The sequence below is a fragment of the Nuphar pumila genome, chromosome 15 (genome assembly GCF_984573655.1).
Source record: "Nuphar pumila chromosome 15, dmNupPumi1.hap1.1, whole genome shotgun sequence".
Taxonomy (NCBI): Eukaryota; Viridiplantae; Streptophyta; class Magnoliopsida; order Nymphaeales; family Nymphaeaceae; genus Nuphar; species Nuphar pumila.
The window spans coordinates 38,348,279-38,373,955 of NC_143263.1; the positions used below are offsets into that span (position 1 = coordinate 38,348,279).

General features: G+C 36.9%; 1 protein-coding gene across 1 annotated transcript; it reads right to left on the reverse strand.

The window, feature by feature from the left end:
- Positions 1-222: 222 nt before the first annotated feature.
- On the reverse strand, positions 223-9,541 carry YUC1 (Flavin-binding monooxygenase family protein). Its single transcript, XM_089989503.1, has 5 exons — positions 9,511-9,541; positions 1,917-2,569; positions 1,583-1,831; positions 1,279-1,401; positions 223-686 (listed from the first exon to the last, which is right to left on the reverse strand). Exons 1-5 carry the CDS (start codon positions 9,539-9,541, stop codon positions 465-467), a joined length of 1,278 nt encoding a protein of 425 aa, XP_089845629.1. The 3' UTR covers positions 223-464.
- Positions 9,542-25,677: the final 16,136 nt, after the last annotated feature.

Genomic DNA, 25,677 nt, shown 5'->3' on the forward strand with positions numbered 1-25,677 from the left:
TTTTGAGACCCCAGATCAAAATGAAGTCAAGATCCTGATTCTGCAGCGGGTGGGAATTAATGGTAATGAATGCCCATCTGTGAGTTTGACCATTGCAGAGCGTCTCGTTCCAAGAGCTCACCTGCCATCTCTTTTGATGCGTAAAAGAAAAGTAGCAGTCATCCAAAGATGGGGATTTTACTCTGCCACCGAACCCCATGTATTTTCAATATAATATTATATATAGCAGTACATATCTAATATTATACTAATTAAAACCTTTACAAAAAGAAATTTAAGGGACAATGAAGGAAAGAGAAAACTAAAAAAGTACATGAACAAAGAAAAGATCCCATGCAAAATTGACTTATCTACAGTGAGCATAAGATCTTAACATTGGTAGCTTGTCTTTGTGCCCCGAAGGAACTAGAAAAGGAAAACTTAAACAGTATCTCTTGTGCATGTGAGGCAACGAAGGAAGGGTTTTAGGTTTTGTAGGTTGAACTTTTGCAGACTATGAAGCGAGTGTTCTCAGTAGCAGGAGTCCTCCACTGATGGGCTATGTCTTGTGCTATTTTTGTGGCATCTGCACAAGCACCCAAGATCCCACGGCGTGTGAAACCCACGCTGTAGAGACCATGTTCACCCTTCCAACCATTGGGGAATGGCATTTTTGGCATCCCATCTTCTGAGAAATGATCTGTACCCTACAAAAAGCATGAAAATAATATATTTAGAGGATATTGTACAAATCTTGAGCTAGTAAGCTGAAATATTAATTTATTATTGAAGTACAGCAAAATAACAAATCAGAATACCCGCATTTCTTGGACAAAAATTAAAAATGGAAAAAGGAAATACGGCAAGAAACAAGACCCATCTCTTAACATCACATTATTAAGACAAACAAAAACCAACCTCACCTCAAAGACAATCTCAGTAAGAAAGAAAATTATCACATTTGTTTCATCAGACAAATGCATATGAAGTTGCCCATTGGTTGGCGCAACCTCAATGTTAACATAACTCTCTCTCTCCCTCTCTCTCTCTCTCTCATATATATATATATATATATATATATATATATATATATATATATATTACACACACACATACACACAACAAACAAAAATCACCTCTTGTATTTTCCTTCACAAGGGTTAAAAAGAAAAAGAAATGAGTACAAGGCTTATCATTATTATCCTTTCGACGCGAAATACATAAGAAAAGAACTAGCATGCTGGTTGTTGTGAGACAAAGGAGTAATAAGAAGCTTACAAAGACAAGCACGTTGCTCACCTTAAGCCAGGAAGGTACGTTGCTCTTGTACCCTGTAGCCAAGATGACTGAATCAAACTCTATCTCCTGCCCATCTACGAATTTAGCCCCACGACACGTGACCTCCTTCACTCCAGGCATCACCTGTGAACATCAAAAACGCACAAACAGACACCAAACGTCAGTATGTCACGTGATACAACATGCTACAATAAAAGACTCAGACAAAAAAGAAAAAAGACATATCCCCACACCTTCATTCACCCCTACTATCACAGATACAACTCACAAAAATATGCTCAAGGAAAGAACAAACAAAACTGACCTTAATCTTCCCTTCTCTGATCTTAGAAAGAGCACCAACATCCAACACAGGGGTTTTCCCGGCAACATTCTTCAGCTCAAGGGGACCAATCTTGGGCCTAGGGATCCCGTATTTCTTGGTGTCCCCAAATGTAACAAGGGCACAAAACAGCAAGAATCTATCAACAAGCCTTAGTGGGAGCCATTTGAGAAGTGCCATTGATACACCAAATGTTGAGGAACCCAATATCTCTCTTGGTAAAACATGCACCTACAAAATCATGCACACCAAAAATTTCAGCTACCAACATCAATGAAAACTCAAGTCAAGACTAATAATAATAATAATGACTTACAGAGTTCCTGACGACCATGTAAGGCTTAGCACCTTGATTGCAAAGGTCCAAACTGACCTCCATACCAGAATTGCCACACCCCACAACAAGGACCCTTTGCCCACGAAAGTCCTCACCAGATTTGTAAGCACAAGTGTGCTGCACGGGTCCCATGAACTTGTCCAAACCCTGGATGTTGACAGGAAGAACAGGCTCAGCATTCTCACCAGAGGCAACAACCAACCACCTAGAGATGTACTCCACGGACCTCTTGGAGTCGGCAGAGAGGTCGAGAGTTGGAACCCTCCATAGCCCACACTTGGGGTCGAACCGAGCCGAGTGAACACACTGGTTGAACCTGGGCTTGATGTTGAACTTGGCAGCGTAGGAGTGCATGTAGGAGAGGAACTGGTGCTTGGTGGGGTAGTCGGGGAAATGGGAGGGGAAGGGAAAGAAAGGGAGTTGGCAGAATTGCTTGGGGAGGTGGAGCTTGAGGCGGTCGTAGGTGCGGTAGTGCCAGAGAGAGGCGAGGCAGTCGGACCGGTCCAGAACCACGCAGGGCACGCCTAGCTGGTCGAGAGACGCGGCAATGGCGAGCCCGGACGGGCCTGCACCCACTATGATGGGCCCGTTTACCCACACACACCTCAGTTCAGGCTCTGATGAGTCCATGGCTAACCCCCACCAACCCTTTCTCTTCTTTAAGCTCTAGTGACTCAAAGATAGAGACTTGCTAGAGAGAGAAAATGAGAAAGGTCAGGATTAGGATGAAAGAGTTTCTAGAGAGAGAGAGGTAGTGACTGAGGAGAGGAGAGAGGGATGGGGGGTTTTAAATAGGAGAGAGAGAGAGAGAGAGGCGTGGCGTGATAGCGAAGGAAATGATAGGTTTCTCAATCGAGGCTTGATCTGCAGCAGTAGAGAAAGGATTTTGGGAGGGGCACAACTGCCCAAAGTAGCCCTTCGTTTTTGTCACAATTTCGATAACGACCCACTTGGGTTGGGACCCTAATCCCGATCTCATTCACTGTCAGGTAAGGATCCGGGATCTGAATGGGGCATTCACTGCTGGATCTGGATCTTGCTAACATGAGAACTTTAAACCATAGTCGCAAATAGCAACCATTCTTTGAAACACGATTTTTATACGAAGATTTTCAAGAAACCAATATAATCCAGAAAAGAACGTAATATTTTCAAAATATCACCTATTCTGAAAATATTGCCTTTATCGCAATAATATCACAATATTAACATCATATTTGTATTTTTATAATTTTTATATTTTTCAAACTTTAAGTTTATCGACACTTTTCAGAGACTTTTTTTGGAACAAGTTCTTCTAAAATAACAGTATAAAATGGGTGGTTACTGGATAACAAGTTCAGGGTCCGAATAGGCATCAGATCCAACGACAACTGGATCGGTCCATAAGCAAGTAGATCCTGCTAGGTAAATCTAGGACTTACATTACCAGGGTCAGCTCCACTTGGAACTGGTTCGGTGGCTGGCTCATGAAATCAGCAAGCTTGGGTCAAGGTCCAAGACAGATTTGCATTATCTTTTGATATCCAAAGCAGGATCCTGGTCAGGTCCTCCACATACGGTTCGATCTAGCATGCCCAATTCCAATATAACCAAATCAGCAAATCCTAAGAAATCTTATGAGTGTAGATTAACTAGGGACATACCTAACTTGGATAAGCCTGTGATGCAAGTAGCTATCCCTGAGTATCACTAAAAAAGTGGGCATCGGGTCCAGTATCCGATGGGTAACCAAACCAAAACGAGCCATGTTTGGGCTACATGGGACTAACCCAGACCGTGTAGTAAACCAGGCCGGGTTTGAGTGTTGGCCAAAAACTATCTCAATGGAGCACAACCCTGCCCAACCTTAAGAGCTATTGGGTTAAGATGACCTGACCACGTGTGAGCCCAATAAGATTCACGCCGAGTCCAAACCTTAGAAAAGCTGGGTCGGCCTTTCTGCATGTCAAGGTTGGAGTTGGCTAGGGCAACAATCGAGCTATGTTTCTGAATCCAATGTGGGTGCCAAACACTGAGGAGGCGTTTAAGAGCTTCGGATCTCATATTCAAGGATCTATGGTGGCGTGGGGTGCGCTGATGTAGCAGATGTTTCAATATCAAATTCTTCTCAAACATTAGTTTCAAATTTAACTGGTGGGCTCCGTAATTTGTTGGGTGTGGAACACCCAAGACGGGCAGGCTTATCAAGTGACCCACTTCCCGGGGAAGGTTTCTCATTAAAAAAAAAAGATTCGTCGTATAAGGGGAGTTGGGGTGGTGGAGTCTGTTCTCAAATCCTTATATCTCAAATCTGGAAGCATTTTCACTTACTCTAATATACTTAGGCCCCTAACAAAAAGCGTCCGTATAATAATTTCTTTCTGGCTCAAAAAGGAAGAGCGTTAGAAAAAAGATTTTTACTGGCGCACGTAAAAAGCACATCAGTAAACAAAATGAGAATTTAAAAAAACTGACTTCCAAAAGCACTGCTCTTTCTTTATCTTTGTGCATCGCCACCATGAGTGACCGCCATTGCCACCATTGGCAACAACCACTACCACCATCAGCGACCAATCCCTATGAGTTATGTTCTCTCTCTCCTTCTCTTTGTTCATCGACGGTTGTCGGCATCTCCCTCTCTTTGTCTCTATGTTCTTTTTCTCTCTTTATTTTCCTTTATGTCTCTCTTTCTCTTTCTTAATTTCTCTCTTTGTCTATGCTTCTCTCTCTCCCTTACTCTGTGTACACCAGCCCTCATCGTCAGTCGACAACTCCCTCTCTCTTTCTCTCTCTATTTTCTCCCTCTCTCATTCTCTATGTGTTCATTGGTCACCACCATCGGTGCTTGCTCCTACCACATGCCACCATCGGCAAAGTACTTTTTAAATTTTTTTATTTTAGACTTTTTGTATTTTAACTGTTAATTTAAAATTTTATTTAATTAAAACATACTTAATCTGATTTTTGCAAATATGGTTTATATTTTAAGGGTTTTACATTATAAATTTTAATTTTATAATTTATTTAGTGAATGTATATTAACTTTTTTTTTCAAGTATGATTTGGATTTTAAGAGTTTTGTATTTTAATTAATAATTTAAGATTTTATTTAGTGAATGCATGCTTAATCTATTTTTCAAGTATAATTTAGATTTTAGGGGTTTTATATTTTAATTTCTGATTTTGTAATCTAATTAGTGAATGCATGGTATTTTTATTTTGTCTCATGTATAATTTAGATTTTAGGGGTATTGTATTTTAATTCTTAATTATGTAATTTATTTTGTGAATGCATGCTAATTTTTTTTTCTCATGTATAATTTAGATTTTAGGGGTTTGAGTGAATGCATGCTCTTTTTTTTTCATGTGTTGTTTGGATTTTAGGGATTTGCATTTTAATTCTTAATTATATAATTTATTTTGTTAATGCATGCTAATTTTGTTTTTTTTTCTCATGTATGATTTAGATTTTAAGGCTTTTTTATTTTAATTGCTAATTTTTTTCTTTATTGAGTGTATACATGTCAAATCTGATTTTTTTTCTCATATATGATTTAGATTTTAAGGGTTTTGCATTTTAATTATGAATTTTGTTATTTATTCAGTGAATGCATGCTAAATTTGATATTTTTCTCATCTATAATTTAGATTTTTGGGGTTTTACATTTTAATTGCTAATTTTATTATTTATTGAGTGAAAGCATTCTAAATTCAAGTTTTTTTTAATATATGATTTAGATTTTAAGGGATTATATTTTAATTCTTAATTGTATAACTTATTTTATGAATTAATGTTAAATCTGTTTTTTTCTCATATATGAATTAGATTTTTGGTTTTTTATTTTAATTCTTAATTATGTAAATTATTCTATGAATGCATTATATTTCTTTATATATATATATGTGTGTGATTTAGAATTGAGGGGTTTTGCATTTAATTGTTATTGCATTCTAAATATGATTTTTTTCTCATATATGATTTAGATTTTAGGGATTTTGTATTTTGATTTTTAATTATATAATTTATTATGTGAATACATGCTGAATCTTTTTTATTCTTATATATGATTTAGATTTTAGAGACTTTTCATTTTTATTCTTAATTATGTAATTTATTATTTGAATATATGCTAATCTTTTTTTTCTTATATATTATTTAGAATTTAAGGGTTTCACATTTTAATTCCTAATTTTTGTAATCTATTTAATGAATGCTTGCTAAATCTAATTTATTTTCTTATATATAATTTAGATTTTAACATTGTTCAATTTTCAACAGATGAAAAATCTTAGACTAATCTGAAACACAAGTTGAGTCATTAAGCATTTGCCATGTCATATTGACAATGCAATGTTGTTGATGGTAACTAACAAATTATTGATGCATTTCTTTTCAATGCAGTAGCTCGGAATACAAGAGGTTATTCACGTGCTTTGGATATTATTGGCTTTCACTCAGAACAAAAGCATAAGGTTGTTATTCAGTATAGACAATCCATAGGGAAAGATGTATAATATCTTAACAGTTTCATAAGAACCATCGCATAAGATTCTTGCCAGACACCTTTATATTTTTTGACTTAGCATGTATTACCAAATTCTTAAAAGGAAGATGCTTGAGCTTTAGTTCTAGTATGTATATTTCAAATATAAATATTTTATAATTAATTTGATCTTTAACATTTATTCCTTCAACAACAGGTAAGATACATATATTGTTAATACAAAAAAAGTATAAAATTCTAAAGATATGAAAGGACAGGTGTTTAAAGAATATGCTAGAGGCTAGAAAAACTTCAAGTTCAAGCTTAAGATGATCTATAAGCTGCATAATATTCTTGAAGAGCACCTCGTTACACGTTCACCATACATCTCTAACCATCAATGAGAATTGATGCGCCATTTTGATTCTCGTCGATCAAAGGTTTGCATTTATTATTATATATTAATATAGTATGCACTCATTATATCCAAATATAATGGTGTATATATATCCCACTTACATGTCTTTGTAGACACTAAGTACAAAAAATACAACCAACTGCGCCCAAAAAAAAAAATTTACACACTACGAGTATGAAAAGTTTTGCACGATATCGAAAAGAGAATGTACATATCATTTTTTGCATGGTTTTCATTCATGCATAGAACTTTATACTTTTTAATCATATTTTATTTATTCGTAGGTATGTGATGATAAGGTAGAGCTTTCTCAATGACCTAAGGTTGCTAGTGTGGAAAACATATCAAGCAAAGGTAAAGTTTATTTATTTTATTAGGGTTCATTGTTATTCATAAAAGAATTGTATATAGAAACGAAATATGAAATTCTTATTGGATTAAAATTTATCTTGCAGACAGATCAGAGACAAGATAGCTTAGTTGTGTCATGTATCGGATGCATATGTGAATGGCCCATCGCAAGAAGATGTCCTCTCTCAGGTTTTAAGACCAAACAAATATGGACGTGTGCAGATGGTTGGCATGAGGTTGTCAAGCAATAATATATTTGGTACAGGTCTAAGTTGATCAAAACTCTTGCATCAAAACATTATGTATTATGAGAAGATAGATGTAATGCAAGAACAACTCAAGGTTTTCAAACTGCTCTCTTAAGAATGAATGAGTTACTATTGAGAATGGTAAACAACAATCAAATAAGTTTATCACAAGCTCCTTAAGTAAGTTGATATAATTAAAAATTTTAATCTTATTCATAAATTTGTATTTGGTTATATATATATATATGTGTGTGTAACTCTTTTATCTATGTTTACTGAGAGACCTTGTATATACAAGTGTTTAATTTATGAACTTTCAAATTGTGTGTATATATATATATATATATATATATATATATATATATATATTTTGAAACAAAACCTTTTTTTATTTGACATTGTTTATATGCATGAATTTTTTATATTAGTTTGAATATATGCGTGAACTTTCATACTATTTTCTTTCTATGCATAAATTTTTTTATAGTATGTTGCATATGCACGTGATGGAGTTACGAAGGGTTGGAGTATATGTGTATACGCTAAAACTTTTTATTAACCTGATATCATTATGTTATTAACATGATATTTATAATTTTTTATATTTGTTAAATGTTTGTTTTTATATTTATATACTTTAGATACTGAAATGTTCTCTTTATTTTTTAGAAAAGCAAAAATAATAGTTTTTTTTACAAAATTTTCACTTGGTGAGAAAATCCTGATAACCAGATCTGTGACTATTTTTCCAATTTTTCCTAGGGTTGCAGTCTTTACTATCAAAAAACCAAAGGCATCTCTCCATTTAATGGGAATAGCAAGCATTTAAATCCAGTGGCCCGTCATCATCAAACACGATTGCTGAAAGCAACATGTCGGTGTTGGACATACCTGTGTGGCATACTTGGGGGAATGTTGGGCTGCTTCGTTATTTCTTGAAAACCACTAACCAACCATAGCTTAATAGTACTCCAATGATGTAGTTTTGCTGGGAACGAGCTTTTAACAATTTGATTGTGTCCTAATATTTGGGAAATACAATGCATGCAGCTGAAGCACACATGCTAAGTTGTGTGAAGCAATCTAACGTGGAAAACATAATCGTTCAGTGAATTAATAAAGCAACCATGCTTGGCATTCTGGGGAATCGGTATCGGATCATCTGCATAAAAAGCATTGTGGCAACACACCTTTGTACCAACTTATGAGTATACCAATGAGGGCTCCGCTTGTCTGGTAGGAGCAGCTAGTGCACGTCACCTTGTGTTGAGACGTTGCAGGTTCAAAACCCAATGGTATATAGAGTGTAACTGGTAGGGGTTCTGCTTAACCCCAGCTTCCCTTTCTAAAGAAAAAACAAATGAATTGGTATACGGTAACGAAACTAGGTGAAAGATAATAGAAAATGCTGAAAATTTTTAAGACATAAAATAAAATATTAAGACATGGTCACATTGGGGATGAACAATCACGTAATAGTTGTGATTGTTGGTCACATGATTCAAGGCAAAAGCAATTATAACTGGCAGTCACGATTGCAACTTGTACTTTTCTCATGCTCACTGACCTTAAGAAAGTGTTGTGATTGTGATTTTCACAGGTCTTGAGGAAGTCCAAGAATCACAAGGCATGCAAACATGCCCAAGGTGACAAGTCTTGGATTGACATCATAGTTACCAGAGTAAAATGAACAGGTGCAAGAAACGAAGCATGATGTAAAAAAACTTTGTGAAGTGTGAAGCATGTAAAAAGCATAAGGAAAAGAGAGTAAGGACTAAAAAAAATCAGATTTCTAATTTTATTTAAATTTATCTTTTAACCTTTTAGGAAAACATATCCATCATACAAAGAGGGTGGTGTATGTTCGCCCCCGATGATTCACTTAATCCCACGTTTGTGTTCGGGGCTTTGATTGAGCACCACGTATACAAGCACATGGGGCTCGTATTTCCGTGTATGTTGACATAACTTTGCATCGGACTCTGGTGTTGTTGCAAAGACTTAAGTACCCTTTCTTGCTATTCTTCTCATAAAGTGATGGTTTGAGAAAATGACAAAAATGCCCTTCATTCAAAAAAGAAAAAACAAACAGTTCAAAAAAAGGACAAACATGTCCTCCATCTAGAAAGTCGAGGATGATGTTGACTCTTCAAAGTTTCCTTCTTCTTTCTCTGTTCAAAAAAAGGACAAACATGTCCTCCATCCAGAAAGTCGAGGATGATGTTGACTCTTCAAAGTCTTCTTCTTCTTTCTCTGTTCAAAAAAAGGACAAACATGTCCTTCATCCAGAAAGTTGAGGATGATGTTGACTCTTCAAAGTCTTCTTCTTCTTTCTCCGTAAAACACTGTAAAACCCTATCTCTCTCTAGAGAATAAATCAAGGGAGGCAAAGAGTTCTTCCTGGAGAAGGCCATGAACATCAACCCTCTCACTCTCTCTCTCTCTTCTCTCTCTACTTCTGTGCATATCCAACAGACGATCCTACATTGCTCCATTGTCATCTTCTTCTTCTTCCTTCTTCGTAAAACACTGTAAAACCCTCTCTCTCTCTCTAGAGAAGAAATCAAGGGAGGTAAAGAGTTCCCCCTAGAGAAGGCCATGAACACCAATCCTCTCACTCTCTCTCTCTTCTCTTTCTACTTATGTGCCTGATTTAGAGTTTTTGCCCTTACAAGAGGGGGTCCGGGGGCTCCCCCTCGGCGCGAATCCCGCTGCGCAGCCAGCGGGCGGGGGGTCCAGGGGGGGCCGCCTCTGGCGGGGGCTCGGGGGGCAGCGCCCTCCGGACCAAATTTTTTTTGGGCCTTCCAACAACGATTTGTAGTATTATCGGGCTTTCCTACAACAATTTGTAGTATTTTCGGGTCTCCAACGAAACGCTATAGCGATTTGTAGTGTCTTTCGCAAATCGCTATAGCGATTTGTAGTGTTATTCAGTAAGCAAATCGTTGTAAATCGCTACCTGAATTAGGAGCAACTTGTCAGGGCCATATCTCCCTAACCGGAAATCATATTCCAAATCCGTAAAAACTGGTGTCTTCGTTATTGAGTCTAGTTTATTTTTATAAATTTTCAACGATTTCTATTGTCATTTCATTCCTTATTTTAAGTAAAAACCAGACCCCTATTATTTTGTGTTATTTGAGTTGCACAACACCATTCTCGCTTGACATCCACATCTTGATTCTGGCATGCTCCTTGTTGGATTTTCCATTGATTTCTTCCAACCTTGCTTGGAACAAAAATATGTCTTTCTCACCACGATACCCTGTGCATTTTTTGACCATGACACCCGGGACCCGTGTCGGGGGGAGCCTCTGGACCCCTCTCCTGTAAGGGCAAAAACTCTAAATCAGGCTCCACAACGAATCAAGTTGAACGATGCTACCCACGCTCGAAGGAGCCCCCAAACCCTCCTCCTATAAGGGCAAAAACTCTAAATCAAGCTCCACAATGAATCAAGTTGAACGATGCTATCCACGCTGGGAGGAGCCCCCAAACCCTCCTCCTATAAGGGCAAAAACTCTAAATCAGACTCCACAACTCATCAAGTTGAATGATGCTACCCACGCTGGGAGGAGCCCTCAGACCCCCCTTTTTGTAAGGGTAAAAACTCCAAATCAGACTCCACAACTCTTCAAGTTGAATGATGCTACCCACGTTAGGAGGAGCCCCCAGACCCCTCTTCTGTAAGGGCAAAAACTCTGAATCAGGCTCCACAACGAATCAAGTTGAATGATGCTACCCATGCTGGGAGGAGCCCCCAAACCCTCCTCCTGTAAGGGTAAAAACTCTGAATCAGGATCTACAACTCATTTAGTTGAATGATGCTACCCACGCTAGGAGGAGCCCCCAAACCCTCCTTCTGTAAGGGTAAAATCTTTGAATCAGGCTCCACAACAGTAATGTGCAGGTTAGCCGGTGCTTGATGGAGCAATGTAAGTTCTTCTGTTGGATGTGCATAGAAGCAGAAAGAGAAGGGAGAGAGAGAGAGTGAGAGGGTTGATGTTCATGGCCTCCTCTAGGGGAGATTTCTTTCTCAGATTATCCTGTAGTGCAGAGACTGGGTCTTAAATAATTATCTTTGGGGCACTTAAGCCTTTACAACCACTCATTTTCAAGAATCGTCATTTTTTTTGGCACCAATGGAGGAGAGTGTACTTAAGTTTTTGCAATCGCATCAAACTCTAATGCTAATTAATGCTGACAAACATGGGGATACGAGACGCACATGCTTACACACGTGGTGCTCTTTGGGACCCCCGAACATGAGATGTAGCTAATTGCCCTGTTCGGGGGGGGGGGGGGGACATATAACCTGCTTTGCATCATACATGTAGGTTTTATAAAAAAAATATAATAAAAAAGCACAAAAAACTTCTAAAATTAAAGTGTGTTTTCAATGTGAACAAAGTTTAACTTCATATTTAAAAGGACACGTTTTTTATTTTTCAAACAAACCTTTATCTTGGCGGCAGTGGAGGCTCATAATTATTTAGAACTATGATAGGACCAGATGGTTTCACGTTGTGGAAGTGAGCTTCTAAGGTTTTTAAAGGCTTTGATACAAACCATGAGCCAAGACAAGCCAACTGCATAACAGGGTAGCCTAGTTGGGATATTGCTGCCCACAATGGCAAGCGCCTATGAGTCGGCGAGGCAGGTGCGAAGGCTCGGACGACGAGGCCACCTCCGAGCTCTAACCGAGCGCAGCCTGGACGGGCTGTGTGATGGCTGGAGGAAAAAAACCCTAGCCCGGAAATTTCTCTGTTGAGAAACCTCTCTCCGGTTTATCAAAACAACCACAACCGCGGAACTCGGTTTCCCAACGGCTCTAACGACAGATTGGAGCTTTCCGGCAAGGCCGTGATGTTCTACCTCCCGAACTCTAGCTTCCTCTACTAGCCCTATGACACAAGGGTCTACAACATTAACTTCCTCGTCGCCCGGCATCTCTAGCATGTTGGATCTAGAAATTGGATTCAACATGAAAACTGGATCCAATATATGATTCATATCTATTGTGGCCATAGAGTCTCATGCATGGATTCAATGGGCTTAATTAGTGTGTTATGGGTGGTTATAACTGCACATTCATTGGTTAGTTACTGAACGTGGTGGGTTCATAACTCGGTAATTGTTTGTTGAAAAGGTAACGACTACTCCAAGAGAGGCTATAAAAACCCAACACGTGCGTACAAGATAAGGAATAATCGAAGTGCGATATCCCCCTTGACACAAGCTGTTTACAGAAAATCTTTTATCATCTACGGTCCTCCTCCCTCTCTGCTCACACCACAATTCAAAATCCTTTAGTGGTATCAGAGCCAGGTTACGGGTGTGGTAGTCAAAGACTTTGCACATATGAAAACTTAGTCATCACAAAAAAAAGCTAAGTATTATCCTATTTTTTATTTAGAATCTATCACCGAAATCTGGTTTATTTAAGAAAGGTAGATTGAACCTTCGAATGTATTACTACAAGTGGTTGTCGTTATTGGCTTGTACGCAATACCTTGAATAGGTGGGGCATGCACAGGCTAGCAATTAGCCACCTACGCACAGTTTACGTGTTGCACATAGATGAGTATGTAGGGTCACTGCTTTGAGATTAAAACCCTCAAACAGGTTTAACGATGAAAAAAATAGGTAACCGTTTGTTGAGCTCGATGGTGCAACCTAAGAAAATGGGTGCTCCGCTTGTTTGGCAGGAGTAGTTAGTGCACAACACCTTGTGTTGGGACATTGCAAGTTCAAACCCCAAGTGGTGTGGTTGTATAACTAGTAGGAGTTTGCATAATAGGGGCCTTTGTCGGAAGGCCATTCATGTCAATGACAGGTAATAGCGATAAAAAAAATTGAAGAAAAAAAAGGGAAATATAAAAACTGACGCACTCAACAAACCTGCTTATCACGTCGCGCGCCAACTCTATGATGTAGAACCCGACGACGGTCCACAATCCTATGATCTGACAGCAAGTCTGACAATGTTGCTGAAGTGAGGCAGTCCAAGACTGACATTGTCATTGAGGTGAGGCAGGCCAGACCATTTTTTTTTAATCATTTTTTCATTCTGGTTTGCTATTCACTGTCGAACGGAGTGAGCTGTAGCCAGACGGATGGTTATGCCATGAGAGGCAGTGGCTAATGAGAATGATCCTCCACCGAACCCTTGTTGACGGACTGCATGGCTATAGTAAATAAAATAAAACAAAAAAGTGGATCCCAGCCAGGGTCGGTAGTGGTGGTCCTCCCCCATTTTTTTTACGGGAAGAGGGAAAGCCATGGTCAGTACTGCTGGTCCTCCACCATCAACCTCCATTTTTTCCTGCTGAAATCATGTTAGAAATCACAAAGGGAAAGCAGCGGTACATAGAGGTGCCGGAGGTGCGAATGCTGCGGGAATAAAGGCAGTGACTGTGTCAAGAGGCTAGCAACTCTGGAAAAAAAAGGAAAAAAGAAAAAAAAAGGGATAGGAAGTGGATCGATGGAAGGCGAAGGAAGATCCGCCGCCAGTCGGCTCACCGGACCTCTATCAGTATTACAGCAACAAGAGGAAAGAAAAACAAAAAAAATGAAAACCGAGAGAAAAAAAATGGAAGAAGAGGGAAGAAAGAAAACAAAAAAAACAGAGAGATGAAGAGTAAAAAAAAAAGGGAAAAGAAGAAGGGTCGAGAAGTTTTTTTTTTACTTTTAAAGTAAAAATATTCAAATGTCCTTATCGTTTTTCTAAAATTTTGCTCTAATGGTTTAATTATTACCTATCTTATTTGGTAATTTTGTTATTTTATTTAATTACCATATTGCCCTTACTGTTTTGCAAAAATTCTTCTCTATCAAACTTGAATTCAAAATTTACCTGTCTTTTTTGGTAATTTCCTTCTATTGAGTAAGATTACATAATTGTCCTTGTTACTTTTGATTAATTACTCTTGTGCCCCTATATTTTTTGAACAAGGGCCCTATTATTTTGGAAAATTCTAGGAAAGGACTTATTCTTTGGTAAATAACCAAGATAATGCTGCAAGTTTTGTTTGTATAAACATGTTTCCATTTATTGTTTTATTCCATAACAGTCTTTTACCATTTCAAACTTTGCAGAAAAGTTATTTAAATTTGCTGAAAACCTTATAGTGTTTATTTTTTGGCAAGACTTGTTTTGGATCTAATTATGATCTGAATTGAGGGTAAGTTTAGATCCAGATTAGCTTGATGGGATTTGAAATTATTCATTGCTATAATTGATCTATATATGTGGGTGTGCCTTCAATAGTACCTTTTTTACATTTTTTGATTGTATAAATCTAGTTTTTTATCCAGCTTTATGATAGATTCAGATAGTAGCATGCTAGGTACTTTTTGGATCTAAGAGAAGATAATCATTTGCTTTTATGGTGTTGATGTTGTTATGATCCTAATGGATCCTGTATGACTTAATATTTATCCAATTTTTATGATGGGTCAAGTTGTATTAGAATAGAACCCATTGGATTTGTTGTTTGGGACAATATTGGATTTGATTAGTATTAAATCATATGTTTGGAGCTAGTAAGGTGACATTGACCTAGTTTGATCAAATAAAGCGATATTGGGTTTGGTTGAATGTGCATGAATCTAGATAGTTCAAATTGATTGAGTATAGATCTAGTTGATTTAGTTTTGAATCTCGACAATGCTATTGGATCTTGTTGGACTTGAATGAATCTAAAATATATTCAGTTAATAGGGTATGGATCTAGATTTGATCTAAAGTTTATGTTGAATTCAGATAGTCCAATAGAGTAATATGTGATATGGATCCTAATTTGATATAAAGTTTGATTGAATAATATTAAGCTAGATATTTAGACTAAATAATATATTATGTATGGGTCTAGGTTTGACCCAAATAGATTCAGATAAGAACTACGTTGGATATAAGATGTGGGTCCATTTGAATTTGGAATATATAGATATGGATTTGTATTATGGTCAAATCCCTTAAGATCCATGATTTTATTTTGCATGAGATCTATTTGAATTTTAATATGGATCATGTTGATGAAAACATCTCAAGTCGTATTTGGATTTGGATATAGATTTTTTTTAGTGGATCTGGTAATGGATCTGAACTTAAATGTTCAAGCTTGTAGTTTGATTAAAAACTTGGAATTGGCTTAGCATGTTTGGCATATCCAAATGGTAATGAGATAACTCTCAGTGGATATAGATCTAGTGCATATCTAAATTAGATTTGGATATAGGGATTTAAGCTTTACTTTATAATAAAAAATTAACGTAGTATGTGAATATCCTCATGACAATGATATATCATGAAGAAAAAGTTCAGCTTGTGTATGTAAAACCTCATAATGTCAAGGTTTAATGCAAATATTGCTTAATTGCAATGCATTGAAATAGTGATAACTGAATTATAATTTTACACATGTATGTGATGATATTTATTTGTATATAATGATAAATAATGCTCCATATGGTATGCATGAAGGGACATTTTTTATGTTTTAAAAGCTTATTGTGTTAGTCAGTCACATTTGTGACTATTTAGATCTGGATATACTATTCTAAAATGATCCGGTGGTGATCAACATGTGATAATGCACATGGATAGTGGGAGTATAAATTATGATGAAAGTTTAAAAAATGAGAATATTTGCTATGTTTGGCAAATCATAGATTCATCAATTAATAAATTTTATAATACTTCACTAGTGTGCATATGGACATGATGATGTCCTATGGTATGGTCATGTAAGAGCGACAAGAACCCCATAACTATGTGAGAACCACATTATAATGTATTCACTTTTTCTTTAGAATTATAAACTGCAATGAATGGTGGATACTTGAAATAAATTATTGCACCTTAAGAGTTATGATAAACATTTATGACATAATGAAAAAACAACATAGTTTGTGAATAACCTCATGATAGAGATATATCATGAAGAAGAAATCCAACTAGTGTGTGTAAAACCTCATAATGTCATGAAAAAACCCATATAGTTATATGAAATGAGTGTGATACATAATACACTGGTTATGATACAATGTGGGTGTTCGCCTCGTATGGCCAAGTGAAAAATGTTGGATCTAGAAATTGGATTCAATATGAGAACTAGATACAGTGTTGGATCCAGATCTAATGTGGTCATAGGGTCTCACACATGGATTCAATGGGTGACATTTGTGGGCTTAATTAGTCCGTTATGGGTGGTTATAACTATACATTCATTGGGTTATAGAATGTGGTGGGCCCATAACTCAGTGATTGTTTGCTATGAAGGTAACGGCTACTCCAAGGAAGGCTATAAGATCTCAGCACTTGCACACAAGATAAGGAATAGTCGAGTTGGCAATCAATGAATTAGTTGGTTTTGTTAGGGTTTGAATGAAGAACAATCATAAGCATGTGTAATAAGAGTTGGCATACGAACATGATAGCGTGATGCTATGAACAAATGATCATGGACTTGTGCAAAGTGTATGTTTGGATTGGACCCATATACTATGTGGAGCAGACTGTGTGTGTTGGGAGTCCCACCTAAAAAAAAGAAAAGAATCTTACTATAGACAATGGAATGTCCTTGATTTTTCACATTCCAATGTTTTTATTATGTATTTAAATGATTGGATTTTCTTTTTGTGATGAGGAACCTTCAAGTCATTTAATGGGTCTACCTCCTTGCAATGTAAACCCATGATGGGGTCACCCACACCCAAGCCTTTATGGATCCCACCAAAAGAAGGCACCCACACACCAATTAGACGATTGGATTCACTTGGTGTTTGTCTCAAAATTGGATCCTTACCTACTGAGCATGATGAATTGAGATTACCAAGATATGATCTTGTGTTTTAAGTTGGGGTGTCGAGGGGTCGGAATTACCCAGACCAAACCCTATAGGGTCTGGGTACAGTGACCGTAAGACCCACAAAATTTTTGGAATTGTAATTGAAAATTTTTTATCAAAAAAAAAAATTGACTTCTGGTTTGATTGACTTACGTGAGTGATTAGGGATTTAATTTCTATTTTTCTAGTTTATTTTAAGAACAATTAACAATTATGGATCATCTAACAAATAAATTATGAATAATTGATTTAACAATTATGGGCACACCTTCCCTCACCCATGGCTTATAAAAGCCATGAGTCCTCTCTCTCTCTCAACCTCACTTGCAGTGAAAAAGAGAGAGAGATTGTGTGAAAGAGAGAGGGAGAGAGGAAGGAGGACGGTGGAAGAAGGCAACGTGAAAGTTCACATTCGACAATTGGTAGGTCATCTTCCCAAGATTCTTGTTTCTTTTTTTCTTTATATTATGTTCATGGCACCGATAACCATGGAGGTAGCCGGTGTCGACGATTATTTTGTTAAGACTGACAACCATAATGGTTGTTGACACCAGTTTTATTTGTCAAAGTCGACTCAATCTGGGCGTGCCCAGACTGAGTTCGATCATATGCGGCAAAATAGAGAGCAGGTAGGCTCTTGTCAAAGCTGATCTTTTGTGGTAGAACAGGGAGCAAAAATTCTCTATCATAAACAGTCCAACGATCGACTCGGTCTGGGTTTTCCAGACCAAGCTCGGTCACCGTCAGGCGAGCTGGGTTTGGTAAAGGGCATGATATTCCCATGTGAAGAAAGTTTGGGACTGACTAGTCTGATTTTAAAAGAAGAAAATATGCTTCAAGAATAACTCAGTCTGAGCTTGACCAGACTGAGTCAGTAGGAGACCGGCCTGGATGGAGCCCAGGCTGGGTCAGTAAGGTCCACACCCGAACAAACTCGGTCTGGATGATTTTTTCAAACCCATTGCATGTTTAAGAAAAAAAAAAGGAAACAAGGTTTTTTATTTATATATGTATATGTGTATGTATTTACACACACACACACATATATGTGTGTGTGTGTGTGTGTGTGTGTGTTAACTCACACAATTATAGAGAAACTAGAGATAAGGGGTATCTCGATTTTCTACCATAACACAAATCCTATCAGACCCAAGTCGAATCAGATCGGATCAGGATTGGATCTAGTTAGCAGATTTGGATCTAGTAGGACCAAATAAAAATAAAGCAAGTTGAATTCAGTTTGGATCCAATTCGGACCCAAACCTAGACTGTATTAGTTTGGTTTCAATTTTTGCACCATAGTGGAGAACCAAGGTCGAGATCTGTTATATTGGATTTGGACCTAGCAAAGACTGAATCTCTATTTTAGTTCGGGATCCATAGTACACTACAAGAAAAACCCTGATTAGATGGGTATTTGCGACAAATTTTTTTTATCGCAAATTAGCGACGGACTTAGCGAGAGAACATTATCCATCGCCAATCTTTGAAATATTTTTGAAATTAGCAACGGTACAAATTTTGTCTCAAATCCGTCGCTAATTATCGTCAGATCGACGACAAAAATTTTTTGTCGCAAAAACTGTAGGAAATTAGCGAGAGAATTTTTTTGTCGCTAATCCATCGCTAATTAGCGACAAAAAAATTTTTGCGCTAATTTCGTCGCTAATTTTTTATTTAAATCGTCTCACCTAAGGCGCAAAATTTTTCCTCTCTCCCCCGTCGAAATTTAAACTGATGTTCAATTTAAACCATTCCCAAATGAACGTTCTTGTGAGCAATTTCCTTGCCTCCGTCTTGATCTTCCCCTTCGGCCCCATCGGATCCCTGGCGTCGAGGAGGTCAAGCGACCACTGGCAAGGCTCGCCGGACGATCCCACTGGCCGATGAAGCAGAGCATCGTGCTCGCCGCCATAAGGCTCACCGAACGATCCCGCTGGCCGATGTCAACCACCACTGCGACCGTCGAGCCGTCGCCCAACTCCGACGCAGCAAAGGAGGGTGGGAGAATCTCGATGAAGGGCATGCGAATCACAAGGCGACCATTGTACCTGGACATGCAGACGACATCGTCGGTGGACCCGCGGGTGATAGACGCGATGCTGCCCTTCTTCACTGACCGCTTCGGCAACCCCCATTCTCGCACTCACCTCTACGACTGGGAGTCGGACGAGGCGATCGAGCATGCCAGGGAGCAGGTCGCTTCCATGCCACCTACCTCCCCATCGGCTCCAACGGCCTCAACCGCCTCTGCGACGCCATCCGCCCCGACACCGGCCTTGTCTCCGTCATGGCCGTCAACAACAAGATCGGTCCATTCCGACCTCTGCGAGACCCAATCGGAGATCTTGGGGCCGAGGGAGTACGACTTGCTGGGATCCAGTGGTGGGTCGTCTCCCTCCTCCACCGCCGCCGACGAATCAGTCCAAGTCCGGCCTATTGCTGCCGGAATACCGCTCGACAAAGAGCAAATTTTTTTTTTTTTTTTAAATTTAGCGACGGATTAGTGACGAATATTATCCATCGCTAATTTAAAATAGAGAAGGACTCGCGACGGATATTATCCATTGCTAATTTAAAATAGTGACAGACTCGCGACAGATCATTTTTATCGCTAATCCATTGCAAATTAGCGATGGATAAGTTTTGTCGCTACTTAGCGTCGAAAAATTTGTGATGGAAGCTATATGTCTCTAATCCGACGCTAATCTGTCGCTAAACTGTTTAGCAATGGATTAACAACGGATTTAGGTCATCGCTAATCCATAGGTTTCTTGTAGTGGTAAATTGATTTGGATCTAAATCCAAGTCGAGGAATCCAAAACTAAATCAGGAAGGTTTAAGTTCAAATTAAACATAGACCAGTCAAATGATGAGTTAAGTCAGTGAGAAGTGTAGAGTTGAAGGATCCAGACCCATCCGAGAAGTAAAAATGACCATTTTGCGCTTATCAATAAATTGGGCATAGCCCTTCACTCAACTCAAAACTAGAAGAATTGCGGTATATTGGATTTGAAATGCAAAGAAGAATCTGATTGTCTTATTTTCATAGTTAAACACACGACACAGAAAAACGAGTATCAATAGACCTTTCTAAGGAAGGGTAGTTTGGTAATTTTATAAAGTATGAGAAATGTTGGTTTGGCAATTAGGTAAGTAAGTTTTATGTATTGAACATATCCTAATACTTCAACGAGTGATTTAACTGTAGGTTAGAAGTTCAGTATCTGCATATCGAGGTAAGGGATATTATAAACATGTTTAGTTAATAATACACAATCTATTTGTTTCTTATATGAGTTAACTTACATGAAATCTTATATGTTTGAAAACATAATTGTATCTTGTATTTGATATAGTTGCATTCTATAATGTGTTTCATGTCATATAAGAGAGAAAATGAATGCATATGAGTTTATTGTAATGTTAAGAATGATTTCATGTATTTGTAAGTTCTCAATACAAATTGCATGTTAATGAGCTATGATATTTTAAATAAAAATACATACAGAGAGTACAAAATTACATGTCTGAGAACAAAATTGAGTACTTGAAGAAAGTTCTAAGAGTCTCTGCTTTAAGTCAACTTAGCATGCTAGACTTAACCCCATAAATTCTCGAAAGATGGGATAGATGGAAAGGGTGACCTGATGGCTGTCAGAGTAAGAGCCGCCATAACTGTGGACCACTAATAATTTATTGATGTAGTGTTACTATATTGTCTGCGTGCTTAGATCTTGGTAATATCATAACCCTAGGAAGAGATTGAGAAACTTAGCTAAGTTACAAAAAAATAGTAAACTCGAGGTTGTTCATGTGAAAAGACAATCAGTTGTTTAATACATCTTAGGGATTATGTTTCACACAACATTTGGGATTCTAGGCAAACTAGAATGTAACATGAACCACGAACCTTGGAGAGTAGGTATAGCTCTCGAGTTTGACTCTCTGGCTAGCTATTGGTATGTCATCTTTCACTGCAGTGCCTTGTGACTCTCGTGGAAGCAAAAAGAGTGATTCATAGTTTGAACAACATCATAAAATTGAAGTATTCTACATGGGTAGCTATGCCCAAAATAAACTATTGTCAATATAACTAATTTAGTACAATAGTTAGCATTAAGAGGGTGCTAGCTTATGAGTTTTGAGATGATTAAATGGGAAGATTTAAAAGAAATAAGCATGTGCGTTATGTGATTTAAAAAAAAAAACTAAACTAAGACTAGGGGCTTAGAGCTCACTACTACTGTAAGTTAAAGTATTCAGCTGTTTATAAATATTGTTTACTGAGTTGTAGACTCATTCCTTTTTTTATAATTACAATTGTAGGTTCTAAGTGATTTACCAAAGACAAACCATAGTCGTCATAGTTCCAACAGGTGTCATCAGGCGGCTAAAGAGATAAGAATTTATTGTATGTTCTTATTTTATTGAACTTATAATAAGAATGAATGATGTAGCCTGAGAAGGTATTGAGTTATGAGACTATGATGTGAATTTAGAAAAAAAATTATGCCATATTTTTACTATGCTCGATTTGTACTCTTTCCTCTGAGAAGTAATATCCACGAACCTGACCTCGAGAGATCTCAAATCGGGGTGTTACAAGTGTGCATTGGGATGTGCATGAGAGGATCTTCATTCCATGCATATTTCAAGTCCTAGGTATGGATCCCAAGGCTCCTCCCAAAGTAGATAAAGTTTTTTTTTTAAACATATATATATTTTTTATGAAACTTATAAGAGTAGTTTTTGAATTGGAAAAGATATTTTGAGATGAAGGCTTGACTTCATCTTGACCCTCCATCTCATACTTTTAATCTTAGCCACACATATATCCCAAACCCTAGGCTAACTCTATAAATATGGGTCAAAAAGGTGAAGAGGGGTCATTCTCTCCTCATCTTCTCAAATCTCTCTCTCTCCCCTTTCATGATTCTGCCTTGGAGTATTTTTTTTTAAAATTAGCTTACTTTCAATCTCTTCTCTAGTGTGCAGAGTGATGTAGCATCAATGGACTTCACCCTAGATGTTTTTGAGAATGAGGCTCTCTCTTGTTCTTGTGCTCTTAAAAGATTAGATCTTCAAGAAAAATAAGTGATTTTTTAATAACTCTTATTCATGTTTTAACTTTCATGTACATACATGTATTTATATAGTAATACATGTAGGTATAAATATGAATATACATGAAAAAGACCTATGTTTTCATTTTTAATACATGTTCATAATTGAATCTCATGCATTTTAATTTTTAATGATAGATTTTCATTTTTAATACATGTTCATGGTTGAATCTCATGTATTTCGACTTTTAATGATAGAGTTTCATTTTTAATACATGTTCATGAATGAATCCCATGTATTTTGATTTTTAATGACATATTTTTATTTTTAATATATGTTCATAGTTGAATATCATGTATTTTGATTTTTAAAGGTAGAGTTACATGTTCACGGTTCAATCTCGTGTATTTCGACTTTTAATGATAGAGTTTTATTTTTAACTCATGTTCATAGTTAGATCTTATGTATTTTAATTTTTAATAGTTGTTTTTCATTTTTAACTCATGTTCATGGTCAAATCTTATGTATTTTGAGTATTAATGATTTTTTTTTATTTTTAACTCATGTTCATGATTAGGCCTTTAAGTATCTTGAGTTTTAATGGTTGTTTTTTATTTTTAGCTCATATTTTTTGTTAGATCGCATGTATCTTTAGTTTTAATGGTTGTTTTTTATTTTTTAACTCGTATTCATGATTAGATATTATGTATCTTAAGTTTTAATGATTGGTTCATAGTTAAAAAAAATGAAATGACCATAAGAAGCAATGCATGAAACAAAAGTGGAGAAGCCACAGCTAAAATGTAATATGAAACGAGTAGGATACAAAGCTAAAATGAAAAGGAAACCCATAAAATGCAATATGTGATAAGGCAACTAAATCTTTACCAAACCGTTCTGAGCTCATACATACGACACCAGTTTGGAAACCATGTCAGTTTTCTTATCTCACTCACCATACCAGCAAGGAAACTAAGGAACGTGCGAAAGAAATCTAAAAATAAAAAGGAAACAAAACAGTGTATGAGTTGTCCTACCCTAAGGTGTCCATAAGACTCCCAAAACTGAACTTATTGCCAAACAGAAGATCAAAGAGCAAGATGTTTCCAAGCGACATGTAAGGAAAGGTGTCTTAAATATGTACACATTTCTCTCCTTTAGCTTGAAAAGTAAATGGTGAAATCTTTCTCTCGTGAGATTTTTTAGAGATATATAGTGGATGCAGGTTTAGCTGTGTGTTACTTGTTTCTTGCCTGTATCGGAGTTGATTCGTATGTTCACTGTGTTTTCTAGTTGTACTGACAATTTTTTAATATGAAGTGCAAGGGGAAGCAAATAAAAAATGATGTGAAGATAAATATAAAAAAATAATAAAAAATCAACATGCAAGTTTATTATAAAAAAGGTATAATTTTTTTAATATAAAAATATAAGAACTGACCAACCAGGGTTATGTGTAGTTGGTAGGAGCTGTTAAGTGCATGTCTCTTTGTGGTGGGAAGTTGCAGGTTCAAACCCAATCTTACCTTGAATAATAACTGGTGGGGATCTGCCTAACCCCAGGTTGCCTTTTGAAAAAACATAAGTGAGGTAGAACCAAGTAGGAAGCAGGAGAAAAACTCAAAATAAGCAAAAGAGAATAGATTTGAGAAACAACTAGAAAGCTGGCTTTTCACTAAAGAAAATTGAGTTTTTCAAAGCTGGTTTTCCAAAGCTTCCATTCCTTTCAGGAAAGCATTGAGTTTCTTGCTATGAGAAAAGCAAGTTTCCAAAAGTAGCAAAAAAGTTCTGATAACTATGTTTTGATAACCACAAATCTCAGAGGAAAAAAAGGTTTTGCAGATTTAGCGAGGTTTCGAGGTCCTCGTTTTAGGGCCCCCCCCCCCCCTCCTCGAATTAGAGATCTCGATACCTCGAATCTTATATCAAAGGTAGTCAATAGCACCCAAAAGGTTTTACCAACGGCCGATTCATAATAGGTTATTAGGGTTACAAGAAACAAGGAAAACATATTTTAGCCTTTTTAATTAAAAAGATAAATGCCAACCGAATTATCCGGTGGACAGGAGACAGGCCAATAGGAAAAACTATATATGGCTCATTAGAAAAGAAAAAAAAAATCATTTATGGGGCCAACCTTTTACTTTTTATTCTAAATATGGGTTTAAGGTTTCTGAAATTTTAAACATTAGACAAACTTTTTTTTGAAAACTGTCAAACAAGAGGGATTGCATTTATTATTCGTGTTGAATCATAAGTCAAATCACGACAGTAACCATCATCGTTAAAAAGTTCACTCTGTTTACTTTCAAAATTTTATGAAGGTATGTATTTTTTTTAGTTTTCAAGAGGCAATACAAGAAACTTAAAATGACTCACCTTTTCTAATATATACCATGGGTGCTGACCCTATGTTAGGAATGCTAGTGGATTGTGAAAAAATGAAACTCGCCCTGTTTGGATTGAGAGATGGAGGTTAAAATAAAAATCTGAGAGGATGGATGTGGAGATAAACTTACTCTTGTCTCGACCTGATAATTCTCTGATCATTGTTAAGAAAATTATTATTATACTTTTATATATATATTATAAAATTATATATATAGATATATTTAACTTAACATAAAATTTTTTCTTTGAATCTCTTCACTCTTACTTCTCACTCTCATTTCTCTCATGTCTTTGCTTTTTTTCTCTAAAAGATGAAAGGCGACAGTGATGAAAAAACCGGTAAAACGGATTCTCACTCTGTTTGGATCAACAATAGAGGACATGAAATGAAATATCGATCGAGGATGAAGGTTAAAATCAAAACCCCTACAGAGATAAAAACAAACAAAGATGGAGAGCAAAATTTTGAGACGGAGCGGGGGTGGAGACCTTGTCCCCCACCCCCATTGCTATCCCTACCTCGCTTCATTTGGACTGGTTAAAATCAAAACCCGTGAGAAGATTCAAGTAGGGATAAACTTGCTATCATTTCGTCCCGTTTTTTATTTTATTTTTGTTAAAAAAAATTACTATTATACTTTTATTATAAAATCTTATATGTATATTTCTAATTCTAACCTAAAACTCTTTATCTCTTCTCCTTCCTTTAACAAAATGCGCGAATTCTCTTTTCTCTAACGACAAAAGACAGCAGCGATAATAAAATGAGTCCGGGCTCCACCACACCCTGTTTGGATGGAAGATAGGGGACATAAAATGAGAAATAAACCGACGATGGAGGATAAAATCAAAACCCGTGCAAGAATGGAGGCGAATTTTGAAATGGAGCGGGTTTGGAGACGTTGTACCTCACCCTGTTTAAAATGTTATTTTTCACGATATGTTTGG

Coding starts and splice junctions, on each gene's coding strand:
- YUC1 (XM_089989503.1), bottom strand. CDS start 9,541: ATGGAGGACATGTTTGTCCTTTTTTTGAACT. Junction 1,832..1,916: donor ACATGGTCGTCAGGAACTCT/GTAAGTCATTAT, acceptor ATGATTTTGTAG/GTGCATGTTTTACCAAGAGA. Junction 687..1,278: donor ACGTACCTTCCTGGCTTAAG/GTGAGCAACGTG, acceptor TGCTTTTTGTAG/GGTACAGATCATTTCTCAGA.